Source organism: Staurois parvus, unplaced genomic scaffold, assembly GCF_062004578.1.
Source record: "Staurois parvus isolate SC_StPar_1 unplaced genomic scaffold, SC_StPar_1.0 ptg000449l, whole genome shotgun sequence".
Classification (NCBI taxonomy): Eukaryota; Metazoa; Chordata; class Amphibia; order Anura; family Ranidae; genus Staurois; species Staurois parvus.
The window spans coordinates 139,765-167,592 of record NW_028318245.1 but is presented as its reverse complement, the minus strand read 5'-3'; the positions used below and the strand labels follow the sequence as shown (position 1 = coordinate 167,592).

At 57.9% G+C, this 27,828-nt stretch overlaps 2 protein-coding genes and 1 long non-coding RNA gene across 5 annotated transcripts; 1 reads left to right on the top strand and 2 right to left on the bottom strand.

Annotated features, from left to right (window-relative positions):
* On the bottom strand, nucleotides 1-8,957 carry LOC149453183 (uncharacterized). Its single transcript, XM_089688208.1, has 6 exons — nucleotides 8,812-8,957; nucleotides 8,076-8,246; nucleotides 7,866-7,989; nucleotides 7,550-7,749; nucleotides 4,294-4,435; nucleotides 1-3,683 (listed from the first exon to the last, which is right to left on the bottom strand). Exons 3-6 carry the CDS (start codon nucleotides 7,948-7,950, stop codon nucleotides 1,468-1,470), a joined length of 2,643 nt encoding a protein of 880 aa, XP_089544334.1. The 5' UTR covers nucleotides 7,951-7,989; nucleotides 8,076-8,246; nucleotides 8,812-8,957; the 3' UTR covers nucleotides 1-1,467.
* Nucleotides 8,698-23,606, top strand: LOC149453182 (uncharacterized). Its single transcript, XR_016314719.1, has 2 exons — nucleotides 8,698-8,759; nucleotides 21,162-23,606. It is a non-coding gene; the product is annotated as an uncharacterized LOC149453182 (long non-coding RNA).
* LOC149453181 (uncharacterized) lies at nucleotides 21,247-27,763 on the bottom strand. Of its 3 annotated transcripts, none has more exons than XM_089688380.1 (5): nucleotides 27,699-27,763; nucleotides 24,237-24,522; nucleotides 23,754-23,953; nucleotides 23,514-23,640; nucleotides 21,247-23,135 (listed from the first exon to the last, which is right to left on the bottom strand). In XM_089688380.1, exons 2-5 carry the CDS (start codon nucleotides 24,508-24,510, stop codon nucleotides 21,766-21,768), a joined length of 1,971 nt encoding a protein of 656 aa, XP_089544506.1. In that variant the 5' UTR covers nucleotides 24,511-24,522; nucleotides 27,699-27,763; the 3' UTR covers nucleotides 21,247-21,765. The 3 variants fall into 3 exon arrangements, with proteins under 3 accessions (XP_089544506.1, XP_089544507.1, XP_089544508.1); XM_089688381.1 differs by having other exon boundaries at nucleotides 27,008-27,738; XM_089688382.1 differs by lacking the exons at nucleotides 23,514-23,640; nucleotides 23,754-23,953; nucleotides 27,699-27,763 and having other exon boundaries at nucleotides 21,247-22,871; nucleotides 24,070-24,376.
* Between the last annotated feature and the right edge of the window lie 65 nt (nucleotides 27,764-27,828).

The window sequence follows — 27,828 nt, the reverse complement described above, 5'->3', positions numbered from 1 at the left end:
TTGTGTAGAGCGTTCCTGTTTATTTTACCGGATGGGAATTAGTGATGATCACAAAGCACAGGACAGGAATAAACAGTATCCCAATATAAAAGTTTTGAGTTTTCACAAACATGTCAGATTTATCAACAATCACACATTGGCCAGACCAATAAAAAGCCGGCTACTTCAATAAACAAAAAAGAAGCTGCGATATCCGGCATCCAATAGGAAAAGGTTCACCGGTGAAAGATGAATCCTGATTGGCTGCTCTGGGTTAATGCATTCTGTGGTGATCTTTTTTCCACCCAATAGGCTAGATCTATATACATATTACAGAAGAACAAAAGAATTAGGAGGCCGGGCCACAGAGATTGTCCCTTCAACTCCTCCCCCCTGTACTGCAGCCATTTCTCGCTAGTTCCCCCGTGTAGTAGTACAGAAGTCCATGTATTGTCATGATTGCCCGCTTGTTGCCCCATGTATTGACATGATTGCCCGCTTGTTGCCCCATGTATTGACATGATTGCCCGCTTGTTGCCCCATGTATTGACATGATTGCCCGCTTGTTGCCCCATGTATTGTCATGATGGCCCTCTTGTTGCCCCATGTATTGTCATGATGGCCCTCTTGTTGCCCCATGTATTGTCATGATGGCCCTCTTGTTGCCCCATGTATTGTCATGATGGCCCTCTTGTTGCCTCATGTATTGTCATGATTGCCCGCTTGTTGCCCCATATCTTGCTATGAATGCCCGCTTCTTGGCCCATGTATTGTCATGATTGCCCGCTTGTTGCCCCATGTATTGTCATGATGGCCCTCTTGTTGCCCCATATCTTGCTATGAATGCCCGGTTGTTGCGCCATGTATTGTCATGATGGCCCTCTTGTTGCCCCATGTATTGTCATGATGGCCCTCTTGTTGCCCCATGTATTGTCATGATTGCCCGCTTGTTGCCCCATATCTTGCTATGAATGCTCGCTTGTTGCCCCATGTATTGTCATGATTGCCCTCTTGTTGCCCCATGTATTGTCATGATGACCCACTTTTTTCCCCGTGTATTGTCACAATTGGCCACTTGTCGCCCCGTGTATTGTCACAATTGGCCACTTGTCGCCCCGTGTATTGTCACAATTGGCCACTTGTCGCCCCGTGTATTGTCACAATTGCCCACTTGTCGCCCCGTGTATTGTCACAATTGCCCAGTGTATTGTCACAATTGCCCACTTGTTGCCCCGTGTATTGTGATGATAACCCACTTGTTGCCCCATGTGTTGTCATGATTGCCCACTTGTTGCCCCATGTTTTGTCACAATTACCCATTTGTTGCCCCATGTATTGCCCCTTACAAAGAAAGGAAAAAGAGAGGGGTGGTAAAAGTAGGCAGCAGAGTCATGGTTTTACCAACCCCCTACCGCCTCTCTTAGGCTGCCACGGCAGTCGGATGGGGTTGTACATATGCTTCTGTGCTTTGTGGCCGCCTGACACCCGCTAACCAGTGTGAATGCTCTGGTGCTGAAGAAGGTTTCCTTTTTCAGTGAAACATTTCCCGCACTCTGAACATGAATAGGGACGCTCTCCTGTATGAGCTCTCTGATGACTGACAAGTGAACCTTTGTACGAAAAACATTTCCTGCACTCAGAACATGAGAAAGGGCGCTCGCCCGTGTGAATTCTCTGGTGGTGGACAAGGTGTACTTTTTGGCTAAAACATTTCCCGCACTCTGAACAGGAATAGGGACGCTCACCTGTGTGGATTCTCTGATGATGAAGAAGGCCTCCTTTCTGTTTAAAGCATTTCCCGCACTCTGCACATGAATAGGGACACTCGCCTGTGTGAAATTTCTGGTGTCTAAGAAGTAAATCTTTATCTGGAAAACATTTCCCACACTCGGAACAGGAAAAAGGGCATTCACCCGTGTGAATTCTCTGGTGTGCAAGTAGGAGTTCTTTCTCAGTGAAACATTTTCCGCACTCTGAGCATAAATAGGGATGCTTGCCTGTATGAAGTTTCTGGTGTCTAAGAAGGCTTCCTTTGTCAGGATAACATTTCCCGCACTCTGGACATGAATAGGGACGCTCACCTGTATGAACTCTCTGATGTCTCACAAGGAAACATTTGAATGCAAAACATTTCCCGCACTCTGAACATGAAAAAGGATGCTCAGCAGTGTGAACTACCTGGTGCTGAAGAAGATCTCCTTTTCCACTAAAACATTTCCCACACATCGAACATGAAAAAGGATGCTCACCAGTGTGAATTATCTGGTGCTGAAGTAGGTTTCCTTTTCGGCTAAAACATTTCCCACACTCTGAACACGAATAGGGACGCTCACCTGTGTGAATTCTCTGGTGTATAAGAAGGCCTCCTTTCTCAGTGAAACTTTTACCACACTCTGAACACGAATAGGGACGCTCACCTGTATGAACTCTCTGATGCCCAAGAAGCAATTTTTTTTCAGAAAAACATTTCCCGCACTCAGAACATTTATGAGGACGCTCACCTGTGTGAATTCTCTGGTGCTTAAGGAGGCCTCCTTTACCACTAAAACACTTCCCGCACTCAGAACATGAATAGGGAAGCTCACCCGTGTGTATTTTCTGATGGCTAAGAAGGCTTTCTTTCTGATTAAAACATTTCCCGCACTCTGAACATGAATAGGGACACTCACCTGTATGGACTTTCTGGTGTCTAAGAAGTGAAAATTTGCTGGGAAAACATTTCCCGCACTCTGAACATGAATAGGGATGCTCACCTTTATGAACTTTCTGGTGGCTAAGAAGTAAATTCTTGCTTGGAAAACATTTCCCACACTCAGAACATGAAGAGGGACGCTCACCTGTGTGACATTTTTGGTGCTGAAGGAGGCCTCCTTTATCAATAAAACATTTCTCACATTCTGAACACGCATAGGGACGCTCTCCCGTGTGTACTCTCTGGTGTCTAAGAAGACCTCCTTTCTGAGTAAAACATTTCCCGCACTCTGAACACGAATAGGGACGCTCGCCTGTGTGAACTTTCTGATGACTCTCAAATGCATTTTTGTATGAGAAACATTTCCCGCACTCAGGACATGAATAAGGACGCTCGCCAGTGTGATTTCTCTGGTGTATAAGAAGGTTCTCTTTTCGGCTGAAGCATTTCCCGCACTCTGAACATGGGAAAGGCCGCTCCCCCGTGTGCATTCGCAGGTGTCTAAGAAGTTGACTTTTCACTTGAAAACATTTCCCGCACTCTGAACATGAAAAAGGATCTTCAGTTGGGTGATTTTTCTGGTGTGAAATAAGGTTTGCTTTCCGGGTGAAACGTTTCCCGCACACTGGACAGGAAAAGGGACGTTGATCCGTATGGCATCTCTGGTGGTTTAGAAGATGTGCCTTCTGAGTAAAACATTTCCCGCACTCCAAACATGGAAATGAACTCTCTCCTGTATAAACTACTTTATGCGTTAAAGAAGGTTCCTTGAGATTAGTTGAACTTCCATCCCCATCCGCCCCGTCAGATATTAGACGGCCGTCTGAAGTCCAAGTAGGTGACCTATCAGGAGGTTCCTCAGAATCAGATGCATCCAATGAGCTCTTCCCATGGTGAGGTCTGCTATGTATATTATGAGTGATGGGATTTACTTCTGGAAAACATGAGATGCCGTCATCTTCTGCATTTACATCTTCCTCCGATGTTCTTCTATTCTGAGCGCAGAGTCCCCCTGTCAGGGAAATAAGAATTGGAAGTATTTTCCAGGAGTCATATATGATGGAGATGGACCTTTCATATGGTGTCCAGTATCTTCTCTCCATTTGTTGGGAACATGACGTTATATTGAGGAATGGAGATGGACCTTTCATATGGTGTCCAGTATCTCCTCCTCATTTGTTGGGAACATGACATTATATTGAGGAATGGAGATGGACCTTCCATATGGTGTCCAGTATCTCCTCCTCATTTGTTGGGAACATGACGTTATATTGTGGAATGGAGATGGACCTTTCATATGGTGTCCAGTATCTCCTCACTTGTTGGGAACATGGCGTTATATTGAGGAATGGAGATGGACCTTTCATATGCTGTCCAGTATCTCCTCCTCATTTGTTGGGAACATGATGTTATATTGAGGAATGGAGATGGACCTTTCATATGGTGTCCAGTATCTCCTCCTCATTTGTTGGGAACATGACGTTATATTGAGGGATGGAGATGGACCTTTCATATGGTGTCCAGTATCTCCATGAAAATGGCTGATAAGATTGAGAACATGGAAAGTGGTTTGGGGTGTGTCGGCCAGATTGCCTGTAGTAACTGTTCTGCATCGGAGTTACCTGGGCTGATATCTGGAGAAGTTTCTTCCTGTTTGATTGCCTCCACCATCCCAACCTCCTCCTCCTTCAGGTGCTGATCACTCCTCACACACGTCTCTTCTTCCTTTATAACCTCAGTTTTTACATTGATCATTTCTTCATCCTAAACCAACAAAATGGGAGAAAATTATTAGATTTAAAATGTGTGTGGGGGGGGGGGGGAAGAGGAGAGGCATTAATATAAATTTACACTAGTGTTTAGAGAGGGGGGGGGGGTGATAAAACCCTGCGGTTGAGCCACACTTTTACCAACCCCCAACCACTATATTCTTTCAGCACAGAGACAGCCACTGGAGGTGTACACATCGCGGCACTTTGCTTTGCGGCAGGAATTATACCCCGCTGTCGCCTTCGGCAGTGAAAAGGGGCCACTCTGAAGAAGCCCCGCAACCGCATTCAATGGGTCAAAGCGAGACGTGTCTCTTCCTCGCCGTCTGTCAAATTCTCGATGAAGAGCAATCAATGCAGATCGCTCTTTACAGTGCGAAGCTCGTGGAAATTTAGAGCTGTCCCTCAGAGAGAGAGAGAGAGACCGCTCCCGCACACAGAGAGAGAGAGAGACCGCTCCCGCACACAGAGAGAGAGAGAGACCGCTCCCGCACACACACACAGACCGCTCCCGCGCACAGAGAGAGAGAGACCGCTCCCGCACGCACGCACAGACCGCTCCCGCACACAGAGAGAGACCGCACACAGAGAGAGAGACCGCTCCCACACGCACGCACAGACCGCTCCCGCACACACAGAGAGACCGCACACACAGAGAGACCGCACACACAGAGAGAGAGAGACCGCTCCCGCACGCACAGACCGCTCCCGCACACACAGAGAGACCGCTCACGCACACACAGAGAGAGAGACCGCTCCCGCACGCACCCACAGAGAGAGAGACCGCTCCCGCACGCACACACAGAGAGAGAGACCGCTCCCGCACGCACACACAGAGAGAGAGACCGCTCCCGCACGCACACACAGAGAGAGAGACCGCTCCCGCACGCACACACAGAGAGGGAGACCGCTCCCGCACGCACACACAGACCGCTCCGGCACACAGAGAGAGACCGCGCACACACAGACCGCTCCCGCACGCAGAGAGAGACCGCTCCCGCACACACAGACCGCTCCCGCACACACAGACCGCTCCCGCACAGAGAGAGAGAGCGCTCCCACACGCGCACAGAGAGAGAGCGCTCCCACACGCGCACACAGAGAGAGAGAGAGCGCGCCCACACACACACAGAGCGCCCCCCCACAGAGAGAGAGAGCGCCCCCACACGCACACACAGAGAGAGCGAGCGCCCCCACACGCACACACAGAGAGCGCCCCCACACGCACACACACACAGAGAGCGCCCCCACACGCACACACACAGAGAGCGCCCCCACACGCACACACACAGAGAGAGAGAGCGCCCCCACACGCGCACCCAGAGAGAGAGAGCGCCCCCACACGCACACCCAGAGAGAGAGAGAGCGCCCCCACACGCACACCCAGAGAGAGAGCGCCCCCACACGCGCACACAGAGAGAGAGAGCGCTCCCACACGCGCACACACAGAGCACTCCCGCACACACAGAGACTGCAACATTTCACAAAGTAGTTATTAAATTCCACCTTACCAGTAAAACTGGTTGTGGTGGATTATAGAACCGCACCCGGGACTCGCAAGGCTGCCTGTGTGATGATCTGTAGAGAATGTTCAGGGAGCTTCCAAGGAGATCGATCGAGCCTTAAATCAAGAGCGCGTGTGTTTCTATGGCTCAAGAGAGCCCTTCGATTGTGTGAGAATGTTGGTCTGTTAGCTGGAGAGAGCAATGGAGAAAGTGATCAATTGCAGGAGTGTGACCGGCTGATCTCCTTCCTCTCTGAACTTCACCTTTCATTCCTTTGTCTAGGGACTTGCCTAGAAGGCATGGCTCAGAATGTTCACCTCCTGATTGGAAGGCATTTCTATTGAATAACCTATTGTTTGTTTAGGCGGTGACTGTAGCTGTCCACCAGATGGCACTCTAAGGCCGGCCATACATGAGTCGAAATTCAACCAATTTTTCATCCAAAAATCGGACCTAAGAATAATTTTCGCTCTGTGAGTGAGTCAATGGCACCGTCCGATTTTCGTGGTTCCTCCCCTTTTCGGTGATCAGGCATGTTGCAAAATTCATGAAAAACAACCGACTCGATGGTCAAATCGTACAATCGTTTTTCCGAAAAGAATATGCGCATGAGCCGTGACCTGGAAGGAACAGAAATTTCACCTGTTCTATGGGGTGAACTTTATGACTGTCGGCCAATTTTCTATATCATTGACGGCACCATCGGATTACCGAGCGAACGTTTTCGATTTTCGAAGTGCAACAGCGCTGAAAGCTGAAAATTGGCCTGGGCGGGAAGGGGGACAGTGCCGATGGGCATGAAGGCGGGCACAGTGCCCGGTAGGTTACTAGAGGGCTGGGGCTCTTACTAGGGGGTGGGATCTGTTACTAGTGGGCGGGGTCTGTGTGCTTCACTGTAATCACACTGCTTTGGATGGCTGTGTTGTGCAGTGTGCAAGTGCTGACAGGGAGGACAATTTGGTCTACAAACAGTCTTCCTCCCTATTGGAGATGCTTGGCAATCACTGGGCGCCGGCGAGCATTCCCCGTCCAGAACCCGGTGATTGACAGTGGCGGACGCGAATGGCGGAGCAGGTAGGGCGCACGTGCGCACCTCATACCCGGTGATGCAAGATCTGCTATAGGGCAGACTGAGCTGGAAGTGGGTCGTTTGCCTATCAAAAACAGGTATCCGCTCCCCCCAAAAGGTGCCAAATATAGCAGTGGATGGGGGAGGAGGCTTTTGGGTGGAACTCTGCTTTAAGGAGATTCCCCCTCTGTGTCCTGTTTACTATTATTATTGAAAGTGAAAGTAAATCCCACATTTTGGGTTGTAACCAGAAAAATAATAGAGAGGAAATCTTCCAATGGGGACATTCGTTCTGGCCTGGGGATTCCCTAATTTGGAGGGATTTCCTATCGCTTCCTGTTTTGGCTAGGGGACAGGAAGTGAAGGGAAATCTCCCCAACGGGAACATGGATGACCCTCCATTACTCTTGCCAAAGTGAAAAAGGTTTTGCCTATAGGTCTGCTTTAAGCTTTTCTTGCAGACCTGAGAAGGCATAGATAAACGTGGTCTCCTAGGGTTCTGTGATCACTTTCCTACATACTCCGTCCCACCTACCTGATGATGGTGAGGGATGGTGTGACCTTCCTGTATGGAATCCCGGGAATACAGAGGATGGGGACATCTCTCTGGTGGGTTCCCATGACTGGATCCATCTACCTGATGATGGTGAGGGATGGTGTGACCTTCCTGTGTGGAATCCCGGGAATACAGAGGACGGGGACATCTCTCTGGTGGGTTCCCATGACTGGATCCATCTGTAGGAAACACACACACTGACTGAATCCATTGTTTCTATGTGTTTATCAGCTGATGGGGGATCTAGGTGGACCCTCCGTACTGCTCTCTCCTTTACAATAAAGTCTCCTCTTACCCGGTGATGTGAGGGGCAGCTGATTGTCCATCATGACGTCCTTGTAGAGGTCCTTGTGTCCTTCTAAATACTCCCACTCCTCCATGGAGAAATAGACAGTGACATCCTGACACCTTATAGGAACCTGACACACACAATGATACAGTCACCATCCAGACACATCCCTTGTCTGTTACTGGAGAATGTCCCAGAATTCTCGGCACCGCTCACCTCTCCTGTCAGCAGCTCAAGGATCTTCTGGGTGACTTCTAGAATCTTCTTGGCACTGGTTCCCTCTGCTGTCAGGCAGTGAGGTGGAGGCCCTGTGATGGGTGATGTTCCATGAAGACCACTGTTGGGTGTTATTGGTTCACCAGATGTCTTCTTCACTACTTTATAATCCTGTGTAGACAGGGGAAAGCAATTATCACTACAGACTTCCCAGAATCCTCCTCACCTCTCTGGTCAGGTCTATGTTTTATTAATAGAGATCAGAGTGATGTCATGTGACCTCCCAGAATCCTCACCTCTCCGGTCAGGTCTGTGTTTTATTAATAGAGATGAGAGTGATGTCATGTGACCTCCCAGAATCCTCCTCACCTCTCCGGTCAGGTCTGTGTTTTATTAACAGATTGATATATTCCTGACCCCTGCACTCTGTACCCTAAGCTGGATATGATATACTCCTGACCACTGCACTCTGTACCCTGGGCTGTATATGACATACTCCTGACCCCTGCACTCTGTACACTGGGCTCTATATGATACACTCCTGACCCCTTGCATTCACAATGATGGGGGGAGGGGGCATTATGGTGGAGGTGTGAGATCTGGGGAGTCATCATGCAGACAGTGGGGCACACACAGGGCAGAGAGGAGAGCGGTGCAGGCTGGATTAGGGAGAAGCATGTACAGGTGAAGATGTGGGGGAGGGGTGCAGACCCTCCTAATAATCAAACATTGTTACCTCCCCCTCGCTGGGCTCACACTCTCCAGAACATTCTGAGAGGAGACGTCCTCCTTCCGAGATTCCTTTTGAGCTACAACAAAATGGCCACCACCCCTCCTCCCACACGGCACAACCTCCCCCTCTATCGGTGGCTCTCCGGCCCACCTTGTTATACATTGTCCTGGAGGGGGAGAAGACTTGTGCCGGGGGGGAGATGGGGGGAAGACTTGTGCCCGATGGGGGGAAAGACTTGTGCCGGGGAGGGGAGATGGGTGGAAAGACTTGTGCGGGGGGAGATCGGGGGAAAACGTGTCCCGGGGGGGGGAGATGGGGGGGAAAACTTGTTCCGGGGGGGGGAGATGGGGGGGAAAACTTGTTCCGGGGGGGGGAGATGGGGGGAAGACTTGTGCCAGGGGGGAAGACTTGTGCGGAGGGGGGGGGGGGGGGAGAGATGGGGGGAAGACTTGTGCGGGGGGGGGGGGGGAGATGGGGGGAAAAACTTGTGCGGGGGGTGGGGGGGGGAGATGGGGGGAAAAACTTGTGCGGGGGGTGGGGGGGGGGGAGATGGGGGGAAAAACATGTGCGGGGGATGGGAGGAAAGACTTGTGCTGGGGGGGAGATGGGGGGGGGAGACTTGTACCAGGAGGGGAGACTTGTGCGAGGAGGGGGAGGTGGGGGGGGAGACTTGTGCGGGGAGGGGGAGATGGGGGGGGAAGACTTGTGCCGGGAGGGGGAGATGGGGGGGAAGACTGGGGGGGGGGGGGAGAGATGGGGGGGAAACGTGTGGGGGATGGGAGGAAAGACTTGTGCTGGGGGGGGGGAGACTTTTGCTGGGGGGGAGACTTGTGCTGGGGGGGGAGATGGGGGGGAAGACTTGTGCGGGGGGGGAGAGATGGGGGGAAGACTTGTGCGGGGGGGGGAGAGATGGGGGGAAGACTTGTGCAGGGGGGGGGGGAGATAGGTGGGAAGACTTGTGCTGGGGGGGAAGACTTGTGTCAGGAGGGGAAGATGGGGGGGAAGACTTGTGCTGGGGGGGAGACTTGTGTCGGGAGGGGGAGATGGGGGGGAAGACGTGCTGGGGGGGGGAGATGGGGGGGAAGACTTGTGCTGGGAGGGGGAGATGGGGGGAGAAGACTTGTGCGTGCCGGGGGGAGATGGGGGGGGGGAAGACTTGTGCCAGGAGGGGGAGAAGACTTGTGCCAGGAGGGGGAGATGGGGGGGGGAGACTTGTGCCAGGAGGGGGAGAGGGGGAGGAAGACTTGTGCTGGGTGGGAGATGGGGGAGAAGACTTGTGCCAGGGGGGGAGACTTGTGCGGGGAGGGGGAGATGGGAGGGGAGACTTGTGCGGGGAGGGGGAGATGGGGGGGAAGACTTGTGCGGGGAGGGGGAGATGGGGGGGAAGACTTGTGCCGGGAGGGGGAGATGGGGGGGAAGACTTGTGCCGGGAGGGGGAGATGGGGGGGAAGACTTCTGCCGGGGGGGAAGATGGGAGGGGGGGAAGCTTGTGCCGGGAGGGGGAGATGGGGGGGAAGACTTGTGCCGGGAGGAGGAGATGGGGGGGAGACTTGTGCCGTGGGGGAGATGGGGGGAAGACTTGTGCTGGGGGGAGATGGGGGGAAGACTTGTGCCGGGAGGGGGAGATAGGGGGAAGACTTGTGCGGGGGAAGACTTGTGTCAGGAGGGGGAGATGGGGGGGAAGACTTGTGCTGTGGGGGGAAGACTTGTGTCAGGAGGGGGAGATGGAGGGGAAGACTTGTGCTGGGGGGGAGACTTGTGTCGGGAGGGGGAGATGGGGGGGAAGACGTGCTGGGGGGGGGGAGATGGGGAGGGGGAGACTTGTGCTGGGTGGGAGATGGGGGAGAAGACTTGTGCCAGGGGGGGAGACTTGTGCGGGGAGGGGGAGAAGACTTGTGCCGGGGAGGGGGAGATGGGGGGAAGACTTGTGCCGTGGGGGGGGGAGATGGGGGGGAAGACTTGTGCCGGGAGGGGGAGATAGGGGGAAGACTTGTACGGGGAGGGGGAGATGGGGGGGAAGACTTGTGCCGTGAGGGGGAGATAGGGGGAAGACTTGTGCCGGGGGGGGGGGGAGACTTGTACCGGGAGGAGGAGATGGGAGGGGGGGAAACTTGTGCCGGGAGGGGGAGATGGGGGGGAAGACTTGTGCCGGGAGGAGGAGATGGGGGGGAAGACTTGTGCCGGGGGGGGGAGATGGGGGGAAGACTTGTGCCGGGAGGGGGAGATGGGGGGGAAGACCTGTGGCGGGAGGGGGAGATGGGGGGGAAGACCTGTGGCGGGAGGGGGAGATGGGGGGAAGACTTGTGCCGGGATGGGGAGATGGGGGGGAAGATTTGTGCCGGGAGGGAGAGATGGGGGGGGGAAGACTTGTGCCGTGAGGGGGAGACGGGGGGAAGACTTGTGCCGTGAGGGGGAGACGGGGGGAAGACTTGTGCCGTGAGGGGGAGATGGGGGGGGAGACTTGTGCCGGGAGGGGGAGATGGGGGGGAAGACTTGTGCGGGGGGGGGAGAGATGGGGGGAAGACTTGTGCGGGGGGGGAGAGATGGGGGGAAGACTTGTGCAGGGGGGGGGAGATAGGTGGGAAGACTTGTGCTGGGGGGGAAGACTTGTGTCAGGAGGGGGAGATGGGGGGGAAGACTTGTGCTGGGGGGGAAGACTTGTGTCGGGAGGGGGAGATGGGGGGGAAGACTTGTGCTGGGGGGGAAGACTTGTGTCGGGAGGGGGAGATGGGGGGGAAGACGTGCTGGGGGGGGGAAGACGTGCTGGGGGGGGAGATGGGGGGGAAGACTTGTGCTGGGAGGGGGAGATGGGGGGAGAAGACTTGTGCGTGCCGGGGGGGAGATGGGGGGGGGGAAGACTTGTGCCAGGAGGGGGAGAAGACTTGTGCCAGGAGGGGGAGATGGGGGGGGGGGAGACTTGTGCCAGGAGGGGGAGGAAGACTTGTGCTGGGTGGGAGATGGGGGAGAAGACTTGTGCCAGGGGGGGAGACTTGTGCGGGGAGGGGGAGATGGGAGGGGAGACTTGTGCGGGGAGGGGGAGATGGGGGGGAAGACTTGTGCCGGGACGGGGAGATGGGGGGGAAGACTTGTGCCGGGAGGGGGAGATGGGGGGGAAGACTTGTGCCGGGGGGGGAAGATGGGAGGGGGGGGAAGCTTGTGCCGGGAGGGGGAGATGGGGGGGAAGACTTGTGCCTGGAGGAGGAGATGGGGGGGGGGAGACTTGTGCCGTGGGGAAGATGGGGGGAAGACTTGTGCTGGGGGGAGATGGGGGGAAGACTTGTGCCGTGGGGGGGGGAGATGGGGGGGAAGACTTGTGCCGGGAGGGGGAGATAGGGGGAAGACTTGTGCGGGGAGGGGGAGATGGGGGGGAAGACTTGTGCCGTGAGGGGGAGATAGGGGGAAGACTTGTGCCGGGGGGGGGGGAGACTTGTACCGGGAGGAGGAGATGGGAGGGGGGGAAACTTGTGCCGGGAGGGGGAGATGGGGGGGAAGACTTGTGCCGGGAGGAGGAGATGGGGGGGAAGACTTGTGCCGGGAGGAGGAGATGGGGGGGGAAGTCTTGTGCCGGGAGGGGGAAGACTTGTGCCGGGGGGGGGAGATGGGGGGAAGACTTGTGCCGGGAGGGGGAGATGGGGGGGAAGACCTGTGCCGGGAGGGGGAGATGGGGGTGAAGACTTGTGCCGTGATGGGGAGATGGGGGGAAGACTTGTGCCGGGATGGGGAGATGGGGGGGAAGACTTGTGCCGGGAGGGGGAGATGGGGGGGGAAGACTTGTGCCGGGAGGGGGAGATGGGGGGGAAGACTTGTGCCGGGAGGGAGAGATGGGGGGGGGGAGACTTGTGCCGTGAGGGGGAGATGGGGGGAAGACTTGTGCCGTGAGGGGGAGATGGGGGGAAGACTTGTGCCGTGAGGGGGAGATGGGGGGGAGACTTGTGCCGGGAGGGGGAGATGGGGGGGTGGAGACTTGTGCCGGGAGGGGGAGATGGGGGGGGGGGAGACTTGTGCCGGGAGGGGGAGAGATGGGGGGAAGACTTGTGCGGGGGGGGGAGAGATGGGGGGAAGACTTGTGCAGGGGGGGGGAGAGATGGGGGGAAGACTTGTGCAGGGGGGGGGAGATAGGTGGGAAGACTTGTGCTGGGGGGGAAGACTTGTGTCAGGAGGGGGAGATGGGGGGAAGACTTGTGCTGGGGGGGAGACTTGTGTCGGGAGGGGGAGATGGGGGGGAAGACGTGCTGGGGGGGGATGGGGGGGAAGACTTGTGCTGGGAGGGGGAGATGGGGGGAGAAGACTTGTGCGTGCCGGGGGGGGAGATGGGGGGGGGGAAGACTTGTGCCAGGAGGGGGAGAAGACTTGTGCCAGGAGGGGGAGATGGGGGGGGGAGACTTGTGCCAGGAGGGGGAGGAAGACTTGTGCTGGGTGGGAGATGGGGGAGAAGACTTGTGCCAGGGGGGGAGACTTGTGCGGGGAGGGGGAGATGGGAGGGGAGACTTGTGCCGGGAGGGGGAGATGGGGGGGAAGACTTGTGCCGGGAGGGGGAGATGGGGGGGAAGACTTGTGCCGGGAGGGGGAGATGGGGGGGAAGACTTGTGCCGGGAGGGGGAGATGGGGGGGGAAGACTTGTGCCGGGGGGGGAAGATGGGAGGGGGGGAAGCTTGTGCCGGGAGGGGGAGATGGGGGGGAAGACTTGTGCCAGGAGGAGGAGATGGGGGGGGAGACTTGTGCCGTGGGGGAGATGGGGGGAAGACTTGTGCTGGGGGGAGATGGGGGGAAGACTTGTGCCGGGAGGGGGAGATAGGGGGTAGACTTGTGCGGGGGAAGACTTGTGTCAGGAGGGGGAGATGGGGGGGAAGACTTGTGCCGTGGGGGGAAGACTTGTGTCAGGAGGGGGAGATGGAGGGGAAGACTTGTGCTGGGGGGGAGACTTGTGTCGGGAGGGGGAGATGGGGGGGAAGACGTGCTGGGGGGGGGGAGATGGGGGGGGAGACTTGTGCTGGGTGGGAGATGGGGGAGAAGACTTGTGCCAGGGGGGGAGACTTGTGCGGGGAGGGGGAGATGGGGGGAAGACTTGTGCCGGGGAGGGGGAGATAGGGGGAAGACTTGTACCGGGGGGGGGAGACTTGTACCGGGAGGAGGAGATAGGAGGGGGGGAAACTTGTGCCGGGAGGAGGAGATGGGGGGGAAGACTTGTGCCGGGAGGAGGAGATGGGGGGGGAAGACTTGTGCCAGGGGGGGAGACTTGTGCGGGGAGGGGGAGATGGGAGGGGAGACTTGTGCCGGGAGGGGGAGATGGGGGGGAAGACTTGTGCCGGGAGGGGGAGATGGGGGGGAAGACTTGTGCCGGGAGGGGGAGATGGGGGGGAAGACTTGTGCCGGGAGGGGGAGATGGGGGGGGAAGACTTGTGCCGGGGGGGGAAGATGGGAGGGGGGGAAGCTTGTGCCGGGAGGGGGAGATGGGGGGGAAGACTTGTGCCAGGAGGAGGAGATGGGGGGGGAGACTTGTGCCGTGGGGGAGATGGGGGGAAGACTTGTGCTGGGGGGAGATGGGGGGAAGACTTGTGCCGGGAGGGGGAGATAGGGGGTAGACTTGTGCGGGGGAAGACTTGTGTCAGGAGGGGGAGATGGGGGGGAAGACTTGTGCCGTGGGGGGAAGACTTGTGTCAGGAGGGGGAGATGGAGGGGAAGACTTGTGCTGGGGGGGAGACTTGTGTCGGGAGGGGGAGATGGGGGGGAAGACGTGCTGGGGGGGGGGAGATGGGGGGGGAGACTTGTGCTGGGTGGGAGATGGGGGAGAAGACTTGTGCCAGGGGGGGAGACTTGTGCGGGGAGGGGGAGATGGGGGGAAGACTTGTGCCGGGGAGGGGGAGATAGGGGGAAGACTTGTACCGGGGGGGGGAGACTTGTACCGGGAGGAGGAGATAGGAGGGGGGGAAACTTGTGCCGGGAGGAGGAGATGGGGGGGAAGACTTGTGCCGGGAGGAGGAGATGGGGGGGGAAGACTTGTGCCGGGGGGGGGGGAGATGGGGGGAAGACTTGTGCCGGGAGGGGGAGATGGGGGGGAAGACCTGTGCCGGGAGGGGGAGATGGGGGGGTGGAGACTTGTGCCGGGAGGGGGATATGGGGGGGAGACTTGTGCCGGGAGGGGGAGATGGGGGGGGAAGACTTGTGCCGGGAGGGGGAGATGGGGGGGAGACCTGTGCCGGGAGAGGTAGATGGGGGGGAGACCTGTGCCGGGAGGGGGAGATGGGGGGAAGACTTGTGCCGGGAGGGAGAGATGGGGGGGAAGACTTGTGCCGGGAGGGAGAGATGGGGGGGGGAAGACTTGTGCCGGGTGGGAGATGGGGGGAAGACTTGTGCCGGGAGGGGGAGAAGACTTGTGCCGTGAGGGGGAGATGGGGGGGAAGACTTGTGCCGGGAGGGGGAGATTAGGGGGAAGACGTGTGCTGGGAGGAGGAGATGGGGGGAAGACGTGCCGGTGGGGGGGAAGACTTGTGCCGAGAGGAGGAGATGGGGGTGAAGACTTGTGCCGGGAGGAGGAGATGGGGGGGAGACTTGTGCCGGGAGGAGGAGATGGGGGGGAGACTTGTGCCGGGAGGGGGAGATGGGGGGGAAGACTTGTGCCGGGGGGTGGAGATGGCGGGGAAGACTTGTGCCGGGAGGGAGAGATTGGGGGGGAAGACTTGTGCCAGGGGGGGAGATGGGGGGGAAGACTTGTGCCAGGAGGGGGAGATGGGGGGGAAGACTTGTGCCAGGAGGGGGAGATGGGGGGGAAGACTTGTGCCAGGAGGGGGAGATGGGGGGGAAGACTTGTGCCTGGAGGGGGAGATGGGGGGGAAGACTTGTGCCGGAAGGAGGAGATGGGGGGGGGGGGGAAGACTTGTAACGGGAGGAGGAGATGGGGGGGGATAGAATTGTGCCTGGAGGGGGAGATGGGGGGGAAGACTTGTGCCGGGAGGAGGAGATGGGGGGGAAGACTTGTGCCGGGAGGGGGGGAAGACTTGTGCCGGGAGGGGGAGATGGGGGGGAAGACTTGTGCCGGGAGGGGGAGATGGGGGGGAAGACTTGTGCCGGGAGGGGGAGATGGGGGGGAAGACTTGTGCTGGGAGGGGGGAAGACTTGTGCTGGGGGGGGGGATGGGGGGAAGACTTGTGCCGGGAGAAGGAGATGGGGGGGAAGACTTGTGCCGGGAGGAGGAGATGGGGGGGGGGAAGACTTGTGCCGGGAGGGGGAAGACTTGTGCCGGGGGGGAGATGGGGGGGAAGACTTGTGCCTTGAGGGGGAGATGGGGGGAAGACGTGCCGGGGGGGGAAGACTTGTGCCGGGAGGAGGAGATGGGGGGGAGACTTGTGCCGGGAGGAGGAGATGGGGGGGAGACTTGTGTCGGGAGGAGGAGATGGGGGGGAGACTTGTGCCGGGAGGGGGAGATGGGGGGGAGACTTGTGCCGGGAGGGGGAGATGGGGGGGAAGACTTGTGCCAGGGGGTGGAGATGGCGGGGAAGACTTGTGCCGGGAGGGAGAGATTGGGGGGGAAGACTTGTGCCAGGGGGGGAGATGGGGGGGAAGACTTGTGCCAGGAGGGGGAGATGGGGGGGAAGACTTGTGCCAGGAGGGGGAGATGGGGGGGAAGACTTGTGCCAGGAGGGGGAGATGGGGGGGAAGACTTGTGCCTGGAGGGGGAGATGGGGGGGAAGACTTGTGCTGGAAGGAGGAGATGGGGGGGGGGGGGGAAGACTTGTGACGGGAGGAGGAGATGGGGGGGGATAGAATTGTGCCGGGAGGGGGATATGGGGGGAAGACTTGTGCCGGGAGGAGATGGGGGGAAGACTTTTGTCGGGGGGGGGGGGGAGACTTGTGCTGGGGGGGGAAGACTTGTGCTGGGGGGGAGATGGGGGGGGAAGACTTGTGCTGGGGGGGGGAGATGGGGGGGAAGACTTGTGCCGGGAGGGGGGAAGATGGGGGGGAATACTTGTGCCGGGGGGGGGGAAGACTTGTGCCGGGGGGGAGATGGGGGGGAAGACTTGTGCCGGGAGGGGGAGAAGACTTGTGCCAGGAGGTGGAGATGGGGGGGAAGATTTGTGCGGGGGGGAGGGAGATGGGTGGGAAGACTTGTGCCGGGGGGGGAAGACTTGTGCCGGGAGGGGGAGATGGGGGGGAAGACTTGTGCTGGGTGGGAGATGGGGGGGAAGACTTGTGCCGGGAGGGGGAGATGGCGGGGAAGACTTGTGCCGGGTGGGAGATGGGGGGGAAGACTTTTGTCGGGGGGGGGGGAGACTTGTGCTGGGGGGGGAAGACTTGTGCTGGGGGGGAGATGGGGGGGGAAGACTTGTGCTGGGGGGGGGGAGATGGGGGGGAAGACTTGTGCCGGGAGGGGGGAAGATGGGGGGGAATACTTGTGCCGGGGGGGGGAAGACTTGTGCCGGGGGGGAGATGGGGGGGAAGACTTGTGCCGGGAGGGGGAGAAGACTTGTGCCAGGAGGTGGAGATGGGGGGGAAGATTTGTGCGGGGGGGAGGGAGATGGGTGGGAAGACTTGTGCCGGGAGGGGGAGAAGACTTGTGCCAGGAGGTGGAGATGGGGGGGAAGACTTGTGCCGGGGGGGAGATGGGGGGGAAGACTTGTGCCGGGAGGGGGAGAAGACTTGTGCCAGGAGGTGGAGATGGGGGGGAAGAATTGTGCGGGGGGGAGGGAGATGGGTGGGAAGACTTTTGCTGGGGGGGGGGTGGAGATGGGGGGGAAGACTTGTGCCGGGAGGAGGAGATGGGTGGGAAGACTTGTGCTGTGTGGGGGAGATAGGGGGAAGACTTGTGCTGTGTGGGGGAGATAGGGGGAAGACTTGTGTCGGGGGGGGGAGACTTGTGCCGGGAGGGGGAGATGGGGGGGAAGACTTGTGCCGGGAGGAGGAGATGGGGGGGAAGACTTGTGCCAGGGGGGAGACTTGTGGCGGGAGGGGGAGATGGGGGGGAAGACTTGTGCCGGGAGGAGGAGATGGGGGGGAAGACTTGTGTCGGGAGGGGGAAGACTTGTGCCGGGAGGAGGAGATGGGGGGGGGGGGGAAGACTTGTGCCGGGAGGGGGAAGACTTGTGCCGGGGGGGAGATGGGGGGGAAGACTTGTGTCGGGGGGGGGAGATGGGGGGGAAGACTTGTGTCGGGAGGGGGAGATGGGGGGGGAAGACTTGTGCCGGGGGGGGAAGACTTGTGCCGGGAGGGGGAGATGGGGGGGAAGACTTGTGCTGGGTGGGAGATGGGGGGGAAGACTTGTGCCGGGAGGGGGAGATGGCGGGGAAGACTTGTGTCGGGTGGGAGATGGGGGGGAAGACTTGTGCCAGGAGGGGGAGATGGGGGGGAAGACTTGTGCCAGGAGGGGGAGATGGGGGGGAAGACCTGTGCCGGGAGGGGTAGATGGGGGGAAGACTTGTGCCGGGAGGGGGAGATGGGGGGGAAGACTTGTGCCGGGAGGGGGAGATGGGGGGGAAGACTTGTGCCGTGAGGGGGAGATGGGGGGGAGGATTTGTGCCGGGGGGGAAGATGGGGGGAAGACTTGTGCCTGGGGGGGAGATGGGGGGAAGACTTGTGCCTGGGGGGGAGACTTGTGCCGGGAGGGGGAGAAGACTTGTGCCAGGAGGTGGAGATGGGGGGGAAGATTTGTGCGGGGGGGGGGAGATGGCTGGGAAGACTTTTGCTGGGGGGGTGGAGATGGGGAAGACTTGTGCCAGGGTGGGAAGACTTGTGCCGGGAGGAGGAGATGGTGGGAAGACTTGTGCTGGGGGGGGAAGACTTGCGCCGGGAGGGAGAGATGGGGGGGAAGACTTGCGCCGGGAGGGGGAGATGGGGGGGGGAGACTTGTGCCGGGAGGGGGAGATGGGGGGGGAGACTTGTGCCGGGAGGGGGAGATGGGGGGGGAGACTTGTGCCGGGAGGGGGAGATGGGGGGGAGACTTGTGCCGGGAGGGGGAGACTTGTGCCGGAAGGAGGAGATGGGGGGGAAGACTTGTGCCGGGAGGGGGAGATGGGGGGGGGGAAGACTTGTGCCGGGAGGGGGAGATGGGGGGGGGAGACTTGTGCCGGGAGGGGGAGATGGGGGGGAAGACTTGTGCCGGGAGGGGGAGATGGGGGAGAAGACTTGTGCTGGGGGGGGAAGACTTGTGCCGGGGGGGGGAGATGGGGGGAAGACTTGTGCCGGGGGGGGGAGACGGGGGGGGGGGGGAAGTCTTGTGCTGGGAGGGGGAGATGGGGGGGAAGACTTGTGCGGGGGGGGGGTAAGACTTGTGCCGGAAGGAGGAGATGGGGGGGGGGGGGGGGGGAGACTTGTGCCGGGAGGAGGAGATGGGGGGGAAGACTTGTGTCGGGGGGGGGGGAGATGGGGGGAAGACTTGCGTCGGGAGGGAGAGATGGGGGGGAAGACTTGCGCCGGGAGGGGGAGATGGGGGGGAAGACTTGCGCCGGGAGGGGGAGATGGGGGGGAAGACTTGTGCCGGGAGGGGGAGATGGGGGGGAAGACTTGTGCCGGGAGGGGGAGATGGGGGGAAGACTTGTGCTGGGGGGGGGGAAGACTTGTGCCGGGAGGAGGAGATGGGGGGGAAGACTTGTGCCGGGGGGGGGGGAGATGGGGGGAAGACTTGTGCCGGGGGGGGAGATGGGGGGGAAGTCTTGTGCTGGGAGGGGGAGATGGGGGGGAAGACTTGTGCGGGGGGGGGGGGGAAGACTTGTGCCGGAAGGAGGAGATGGGGGATGGGGGGGGGAGACTTGTGCCGGGAGGAGGAGATGGGGGGGGGAGACTTGTGCCGGGGGGGGGAGATGGGGGGAAGACTTGCATCGGGAGGGAGAGATGGGGGGGAAGACTTGTGCCGGGAGGGGGAGATGGGGGGGAAGACTTGTGCCGGGAGGGGGAGATGGGGGGGAAGACTTGTGCCGGGGGGGGAGATGGGGGGAAGACTTGCGTCGGGAGGGAGAGATGGGGGGGAAGACTTGTGCCGGGAGGGGGAGATGGGGGGAAGACTTGTGCCGGGAGGGGGAGATGGGGGGGAAGACTTGTGCTGGGGGGGGAAGACTTGTGCCGGGAGGGGGAGATGGGGGGGATACTTGTGTCGGGAGGGGGAGATGGGGGGGGGGAAGACTTGGGAGGGGGAGTTGGGGAAGACTTGTGCTGGGGGGGGGGAAGACTTGTGCTGGGGGGGGGGGGAAGACTTGTGCCGGAAGGAGGAGATGGGGGGGAAGACTTGTGCCGGGAGGAGGAGATGGGGGGGAAGACTTGTGCCGGGAGGAGGAGATGGGGGGGAAGACTTGTGCCGGGAGGAGGAGATGGGGGGGGAGACTTGTGCCGGGAGGAGGAGATGGGGGGGGAAGACTTGTGCCGGGAGGGGGAGATGGGGGGGGGAAGACTTGTGCCGGGAGGGGGAGATGGGGGGGGGGAAGACTTGTGCCGGGAGGAGGAGATGGGGGGGAAGACTTGTGCCGGGAGGGGGAGATGGGGGGGAAGACTTGTGTCGGGAGGGGGAGATTTGTGCCGGGAAAGGGAGATGGGGGGGGAAAACTTTTGGCGGGAGGGGGAGATGGGGGGGTGGGGGGGAAGACTTGTGCCGGGAGGGGGAGATGGGGGGGGGGCGAAGACTTGTGCCGGGGGGGGGAAAGACTTGTGCTGGGGGGGAGATGGGGGGGGGGAGACTTGTGCCGGGAGGGGGAGCTGGGGGGGGGGAAGACTTGTGCCGGAAGGAGGAGATGGGGGGGGGGGGAAAGACTTGTGCCAGGAGGAGGAGATGGGGGGGGGGGGAGACTTGTGCCGGGAGGAGGAGATGGGGGGGGGAAGACTTGTGCCAGGAGGGGGAGATGGGGGGAAGACTTGTGCTGGTGGGGGGGGGGAGACTTGTGCCGGGAGGAGGAGATGGGGGAGAAGACTTGTGCCGGGGGGGGGGGGGGGGGAGACTTGTGCCGGGAGGAGGAGATGGGGGGAAGACTTGTGCCGGGAGGGGGAGATGGGGGGAAGACTTGTGCCGGGGGGGGAGATGGGGGGGAAGACTTGTGCCGGGGGGGGGAAGACTTGTGCCGGGGAGGGAGATGGGGGGGAAGACTTGTGCCGGGGGGGGGAGATGGGGGGGAAGACTTGTGCCGGGGGGGGAGTGAGGGGGAAGACTTGTGCCGGTGGGGGGGTGTGTGATTTCTGTTTGTTTTGGAGTTTTGTTTTGTTTTTGCGTGTGATTTCTTTTTGTTTTTTCACGTGTGTGATTTCTTTGTTTTGGGGGTTTTTTTGTGTGCGTTTTTTTTTGTTTTTTTTTGTGTGTTTTTTATTTTCTTTGTTTTGTTTTTTTTGTGGGTTTTGTGTGCAATTTGTTTTTCTTTTACTTTTTTTTTGTCTGAGTATAGATCTATGCTGGTCCCTTGTGACTGTCTCCATGAACGATCTCCGATCCCCTGGGAATTCTGGCCATTGATAAGGGACGAGGACACGTTGTACGGAGCGTTCCTGTTTATTGAGATGAGAAGGACGGATTGGCACAACACAGGACAGGACAGGAATACAACAAAACTTCACATTTCCATCAAATCTTTTATCACAGAAAATAAAATACGTCAAATGTATCAATAATCACAGATCGGGCGACCAATGAGGAGCCGGCTGCTTCCACCAATCATAAAAGGAACTGCAACACGCAGCACTCAAACAAATGCCCATGTCCCAGCGAAACATTTCCCACACTCTGAACCTGAATAGGGATGCTAGCCTGTGTGAACTCTCTGATGTGAAAGTAGGTGTGCTTTCCGAGTGAAACATTTCTCGCACTCTGCACATGATTATGGATGCTAGCCTGTGTGAACTCTGATGTCTGAGAAATATCTCAAGGTAAGAAACCATTACCCGCACTCTGAACATGAAAAAGGACGCTAACTTTTGTGAACTCTCTGGTGCACAATAAGGTCTCCTTTCTCAGTGAAACATTTCCCGCACTCTGGACTTGAACAGGGATGCTCACCTGTGAATTTTCTGATGTGTCTGAAGTATCCGTTTCTGAGAAAAAGATTTCCTGCACTCAGAACATGAAAAAGGGCGCTCACCTGTGTGAATTCTCTGATGTGAAAGTAGGTGTGCTTTCTGAGTGAAGCACTTCCCGCAAACTGCACATGAAAAAGGGCGCTCACCTGTGTGAGTTCTCTGGTGTTTAAGAAGGCCACCTTTTTCGGAGAAACATTTCCCGCACTCTGAACACGAATAGGGACGCTCACCTTTGTGAACTCTCTGATGTCTGAGAAGTATACATTTCCTAGAAAAACATTTCCCGCACTCAGAACATGTGAAAGGGCGCTCACCCGTGTGAACTTTCTGATGTGTAAGTAGGTGCTGTTTCCTAGTGAAACATTTCCCACACTCTGAACATGAATAGGGTTCTTCACCCGTGTGACTTCTCTGGTGTATAAGAAGGTTTCCTTCCTCAGTGAAACATTTCCCGCACTCTACACATGAATAGGCACGCTTGCCTGAATGAACTTTCTGATGTGTAAGAAGTATCCATTTCGTAGAAAAACACTTCCCACACTCAGCACACGAAAAAGGACGCTCACCCGTGTGAACTCTTTGGTGTATAACAAGCTCTCTTTTCTCAATGAAACATTTCCCGCACTCTGGACATGAATAGGGACGCTCACCTGTATGAACTCTCTGATGTCTAACCAGTAAACTTTTGTACCCAAAACGTTTCCCACACTGATAACATGAAAAAGGACGCTCATCCGTGTGAATTCTCTGGTGTATAAGAAGGCTTACTTTCTGAGTGAAACATTTCCCGCACTCTGAACAAGAGAAAGGTCGCTCGCCCGTGTGAATTCGCAGGTGTTTAGAAAGTTCGCTTTTCCCATTAAAACGTTTCCCGCACTCTGAACATTTAAAAGGACGTTTCCTTGTGTGATATCTCTGGTGCGAAATAAGACTCGCCTTCTGGGTGAAACATTTTCCGCACTCTGGACAGGAAAATGGACGTACACTCATATGACACTTCTGGTGGTTTAGAAGATGTGCCTTCTGAGTAAAACATTTCCCGCACTCCAGACATGGAAATGAACTCTCTCCTGTATAAACTCCTTTATGGGTTAAAGAAGGTTCCTTGAGATCAGATGAACTTCCACCCCCATCCGTCCCGTCAGATATTAGACGACTGTCTGAAGTCCAAGTAGGTGACCTATCAGGAGGTTCCTCAGAATCAGACGCATCCAATGAGCTCTTCCCATGGTGAGGTCTGCTATGTATATTATGAGTGATGGGATTTACTTCTGGAGAACATGAGATGCCGTCATCTTCTGCATTTACATCTTCCTCCGATGTTCTATTCCGAGCGCAGAGTCCGCCTGTCAGGGAAATAAGAATTGGAAGTATTTTCCAGAAGTCATATATGATGGAGATGGACCTTTCATATGGTGTCCAGTATCTCCTCCTCATTTGTTAGGAACATGACATTATATTGAGGAATGGAGATGGACCTTTCATATGGTGTCCAGTATCTCCTCCTCATTTGTTGGGAACATGACGTTATATTGAGGAATGGAGATGGACCTTTCATATGGTGTCCAGTATCTCCTCCTCATTTGTTGGGAACATGACGTTATATTGAGGAATGGAGATTTCAAACAAAAGGTAGACAAAAGAAAATGGCTTTTAAAATTCAAAGGATGGAAATGGTCTTGGGGTGTGTAGGTCTTTTTTTCCATCGAACAATGATTATGTACCTGAGCTGATATCTTGAGAAGTTTCTTCCTTTTTAACTTTGTTCACCATCCCAACCTTCTGATCGCCCCTCAAATACATCTCTTCTTCCTTTAGTTCCTCAGTTTTTATGTTGTTCAATTCTTCATCCTGCACCAACAAAATGGCAGGAAATAATATATTTTTTTTAAAACATTAACATTAGAAAAATGATATCTCTTGGGGTTCTGGGATCACTTTCCTACATGCTCAGCTCCACCTACCTGATGATGATGATGGATGTTGTGACCTTCTTGTGTGGAATCCCGGGAATACAGAGGACGGGGACATCTCTCTGGTGGGTTCCCATGACTGGATCCATCTACCTGATGATGGTGAGGGATGGTGTGACCTTCCTGTGTGGAATCCCGGGAATACAGAGGACGGGGACATCTCTCTGGTGGGTTCCCATGACTGGATCCATCTGTAGGAAACACACACACTGACTGAATCCATTGTTTCTATGTGATTATCAGATGATGGGGGATCTAGGTGGACCCTCCGTACTGCTCTCTCCTTTCCAATAAAGTCTCCTCTTACCCGGTGATGTGAGGGGCGGCTGATTGTCCATCATGACGTCCTTGTAGAGGTCCTTGTGTCCTTCTAAATACTCCCACTCCTCCATGGAGAAATAGACAGTGACACCCTGACACCTTATAGGAACCTGACACACACAATGATAGTCACCATCCCAGAATCCTCCTCACCTCTCTGATGATGGTGAGGGATGGTGTGATCTTCCTGTGTGGAATCCTGGGAATACAGAGGACAGGGACATCTCTCTGGTGGGTTCCCAAGACTGGATCCATCTACCTGATGATGGTGAGGTATGATGCTTTGTAGGACATTACAGTCACCTTCAATGATATCCAGAGAAGATTCCACCTTCATTTCTGTTACCATCATCTTCTCTGGTGACTGGTGATCACCCCTCACGTTCATTTCTTCTTCTTCTGCTTTACTTTCAACTTTCACATTCATCAGATCTTCACCCTTGCATCACAAAATATTGAAAGAGAATGACTTAAAACCTCAGAAAGAACATCAAATTATAGGATGTTCCATGTACCTGATGATGGTGAGGGATGGTGTGACCTTCCTGTGTGGAATCCCGGGAATTCAGAGGACGGAGACATTTCTCTGGTGGGTTCCCATGACTGGATCCATCTACCTGATGATGGTGTGTTAGATGGGGGGTAAGGAGCGGGGACAGCGGTGTTGGATGGGGGGGTGAGGAGCGGGGATGGCGGTGTTGGATGGGGGGTGAGGAGCGGGGATGGCGGTGTTGGATGGGGGGTGAGGAGCGGGGACGGTGGTGTTGGATTGGAGAGTGAGGAGCGGGGACGGGGTGTTGGATGGGGGGGTGAGGAGCGGGGATGGCGGTGTTGGATGGGGGGGTGAGGAGCGGGGTCTGTGGTGTTGGATGCGGAGTGAGGAGCGAGGATGGCGGTGTTGGATGGGGTGGGTGAGGAGCGGGGATGGCGGTGTTGGATGGGGGGTGAGGAGCGGGGACGGCAGTGTTGGATGGGGGGGTGAGGAGCGGGGTCGGCGGTGTTGGATGGCGGGTGAGGAGCGGGGTCGGCGGTGTTGGATGGGAGGTGAGGAGCGAGGACGGCAGTGTTGGATGGGGGTTGAGGAGTGGGGACGGCGGTGTTGGAAGGGGGGGTGAGAAGCTGGGACGGCGGTGTTAGATGGGGGGGGGGGTGAGGAGCTGGGATGGCGGTGTTAGATGGGGGGGGGGTGAGGAGCTGGGACGGCGGTGTTAGATGGGGTGTGAGGAGCGGGGACGGCGGTGTTGGATGGGGGGTGAGGAGTGGGGATGGCGGTGTTGGATGGGGGGGTGAGGAGCGGGGCCTGTGGTGTTGGATGTGGAGTGAGGAGCGAGGATGGCGGTGTTGGATGGGGTGGGTGAGGAGCGGGGATAGCGGTGTTGGATGGGAGGGTGAGGAGCGGGGACAGCGGTGTTGGATGGGGGGGTGAGGAGCGGGGACGGCGGTGTTGGATGGGGGGGTGAGGAGCGGGGACAGCGGTGTTGGATGGGGGGGTGAGGAGCGGGGACGGCGGTGTTGGATGGGGGGGTGAGGAGCGGGGCCTGTGGTGTTGGATGTGGAGTGAGGAGCGAGGATGGCGGTGTTGGATGGGGTGGGTGAGGAGCGGGGATAGCGGTGTTGGATGGGAGGGTGAGGAGCGGGGACAGCGGTGTTGGATGGGGGGGTGAGGAGCGGGGACGGCGGTGTTGGATGGGGGGGTGAGGAGCGGGGACGGCGGTGTTGGATGGGGGGGTGAGGAGCGGGGACGGCGGTGTTGGATGGGGGGTGAGGAGCGGGGTCGGCGGTGTTGGATGGGGGGTGAGGAGCGGGGTCGGCGGTGTTGGATGGGGTGTGAGGAGCGAGGACGGCAGTGTTGGATGGGGGTTGAGGAGTGGGGACGGCGGTGTTGGATGGGGGGGTGAGAAGCTGGGACGGCGGTGTTAGATGGGGGGGGGGTGAGGAGCTGGGACGGCGGTGTTAGATGGGGTGTGAGGAGCGGGGACGGCGGTGTTGGATGGGGGGTGAGGAGTGGGGATGGCGGTGTTGGATGGGGGATGAGGACCAGGGACGGCGGTATTGGATGGGGGGGTGAGGAGCGGGGATGGCGGTGTTGGATGGGGGGGTGAGGAGCGGGGTCTGTGGTGTTGGATGCGGAGTGAGGATGGCGGTGTTGGATGGGGTGGGTGAGGAGCGGGGATAGCGGTGTTGGATGGGGGGGTGAGGAGCGGGGACGGCGGTGTTGGATGGGGGGGGGGGTGAGGAGCGGGGTCGGCGGTGTTGGATGGGGGGTGAGGATTGGGGTCGGCGGTGTTGGATGGGAGGTGAGGAGCGGGGACGGCGGTGTTGGATGGGGTGTGAGGAGCGAGGACGGCAGTGTTGGATGGGGGTTGAGGAGTGGGGACGGCGGTGTTGGATGGGGGGGTGAGAAGCTGGGACGGCGGTGTTAGATGGGGGGGGGGTGAGGAGCTGGGACGGCGGTGTTAGATGGGGTGTGAGGAGCGGGGACGGCGGTGTTGGATGGGGGGTGAGGAGTGGGGATGGTGGTGTAAGATGGTGGCAGGCAGCCATGTCTCCTGGTGTCATGTCACACACGCAGACTATAGATGGCACAGTGGAGGTTTTTCTGGCACAGACACGGCAGGGTTCTCAGTCATCTGGTATATACAGATCTGGGGGCACGGTCATCCGGTATACACAGATCTGGGGGCCCGGTCCTCCGGTATACACAGATCTGGGGGCCCGGTCCTCCGGTATACACAGACCTGGGGGCCCGGTCCTCTGGTATACACAGACCTGGGGGCCCGGTCCTCCGGTATACACAGACCTGGGGGCCCGGTCCTCCGGTATACACAGACCTGGGGGCCCGGTCCTCCGGTATACACAGACCTGGGGGCCCGGTCCTCCGGCATATACAGACCTGGGGGCCCGGTCCTCCGGCATATACAGACCTGGGGGCCCGGTCCTCCGGCATATACAGATCAGGGGGCCCGGTCCTCCGGCATATACAGATCAGGGGGCCCGGTCAGCACTGCTTCTCCAGATAGATTGCGAGTTCCTTGGCTGTGGTGTTGGGACGGCGGTGTTAGATGGTGGCAGGCAGCCATGTCTCCTGGTGTCGTGTGACACACGCAGAGTATAGATGGCACAGTGGAGGTCCTCCGGTATATAGAGATCTGGGGGCCCGGTCATCCGGTATATAGAGATCTGGGGGCCCGGTCATCCGGTATATAGAGATCTGGGGGCCCGGTCATCCGATATATAGAGATCTGGGGGCCCGGTCATCCGGTATATACAGATCTGGGAGCCCGGTCCTCTGGTATATACAGATCTGGGGGCCCGGTCCTCCGGTATATACAGATCTGGGGGCCCGGTCCTCCGGTATATACAGATCTGGGGGCCCGATCCTCTGGTATATACAGATCTGGGGGCCCGGTCCTCCGGTATATACAGATCTGGGGGCCCGGTCCTCTGGTATATACAGATCAGGGGGCCCGTTCAGCGCTGCTTCTCCAGATAGATTGTGAGTTCCTTAGCTCTGCCTGGTGAGGGCGCTACAGGGTCACCGAGGAGGTTATGTTATGTTCCTCTGTTCCCTTCCCCCAGTGGCAGGACAAGAGGACATTTCCTTCATGCAATTACCTCCTCTGCTGCCAATTCCAGCAATGTCTCCTCTCTACTTCCTCCAGACTCCCCTCTGGCCAGGTACTTCCTGTTTGGATCTGACATCACTTCCTGTCTGTGCCCCCTATTACTTCCTGTCTGTGTGTGC

What these genes read in the sequence shown, in the direction of transcription:
- LOC149453183 (XM_089688208.1), bottom strand. Translation starts at nt 7,950, where the DNA reads ATGGAGGAGTGGGAGTATTTAGAAGGACACAAGGACCTCTACAAGGAC. An exon ending in GCTGCCCCTCACATCACCGG is followed by an intron (nt 7,750 to 7,865) that starts GTAAGAGGAGAC and finishes TGTTTCCTACAG; the next exon opens with ATGGATCCAGTCATGGGAAC. An exon ending in CCATCCCTCACCATCATCAG is followed by an intron (nt 4,436 to 7,549) that starts GTAGGTGGGACG and finishes TTGTTGGTTTAG; the next exon opens with GATGAAGAAATGATCAATGT.
- LOC149453181 (XM_089688380.1), bottom strand. Translation starts at nt 24,510, where the DNA reads ATGAATGTGAAAGTTGAAAGTAAAGCAGAAGAAGAAGAAATGAACGTG. An exon ending in CCCTCACCATCATCAGAGAG is followed by an intron (nt 23,954 to 24,236) that starts GTGAGGAGGATT and finishes TGTTTCCTACAG; the next exon opens with ATGGATCCAGTCATGGGAAC. An exon ending in ACATCCATCATCATCATCAG is followed by an intron (nt 23,641 to 23,753) that starts GTAGGTGGAGCT and finishes TTGTTGGTGCAG; the next exon opens with GATGAAGAATTGAACAACAT.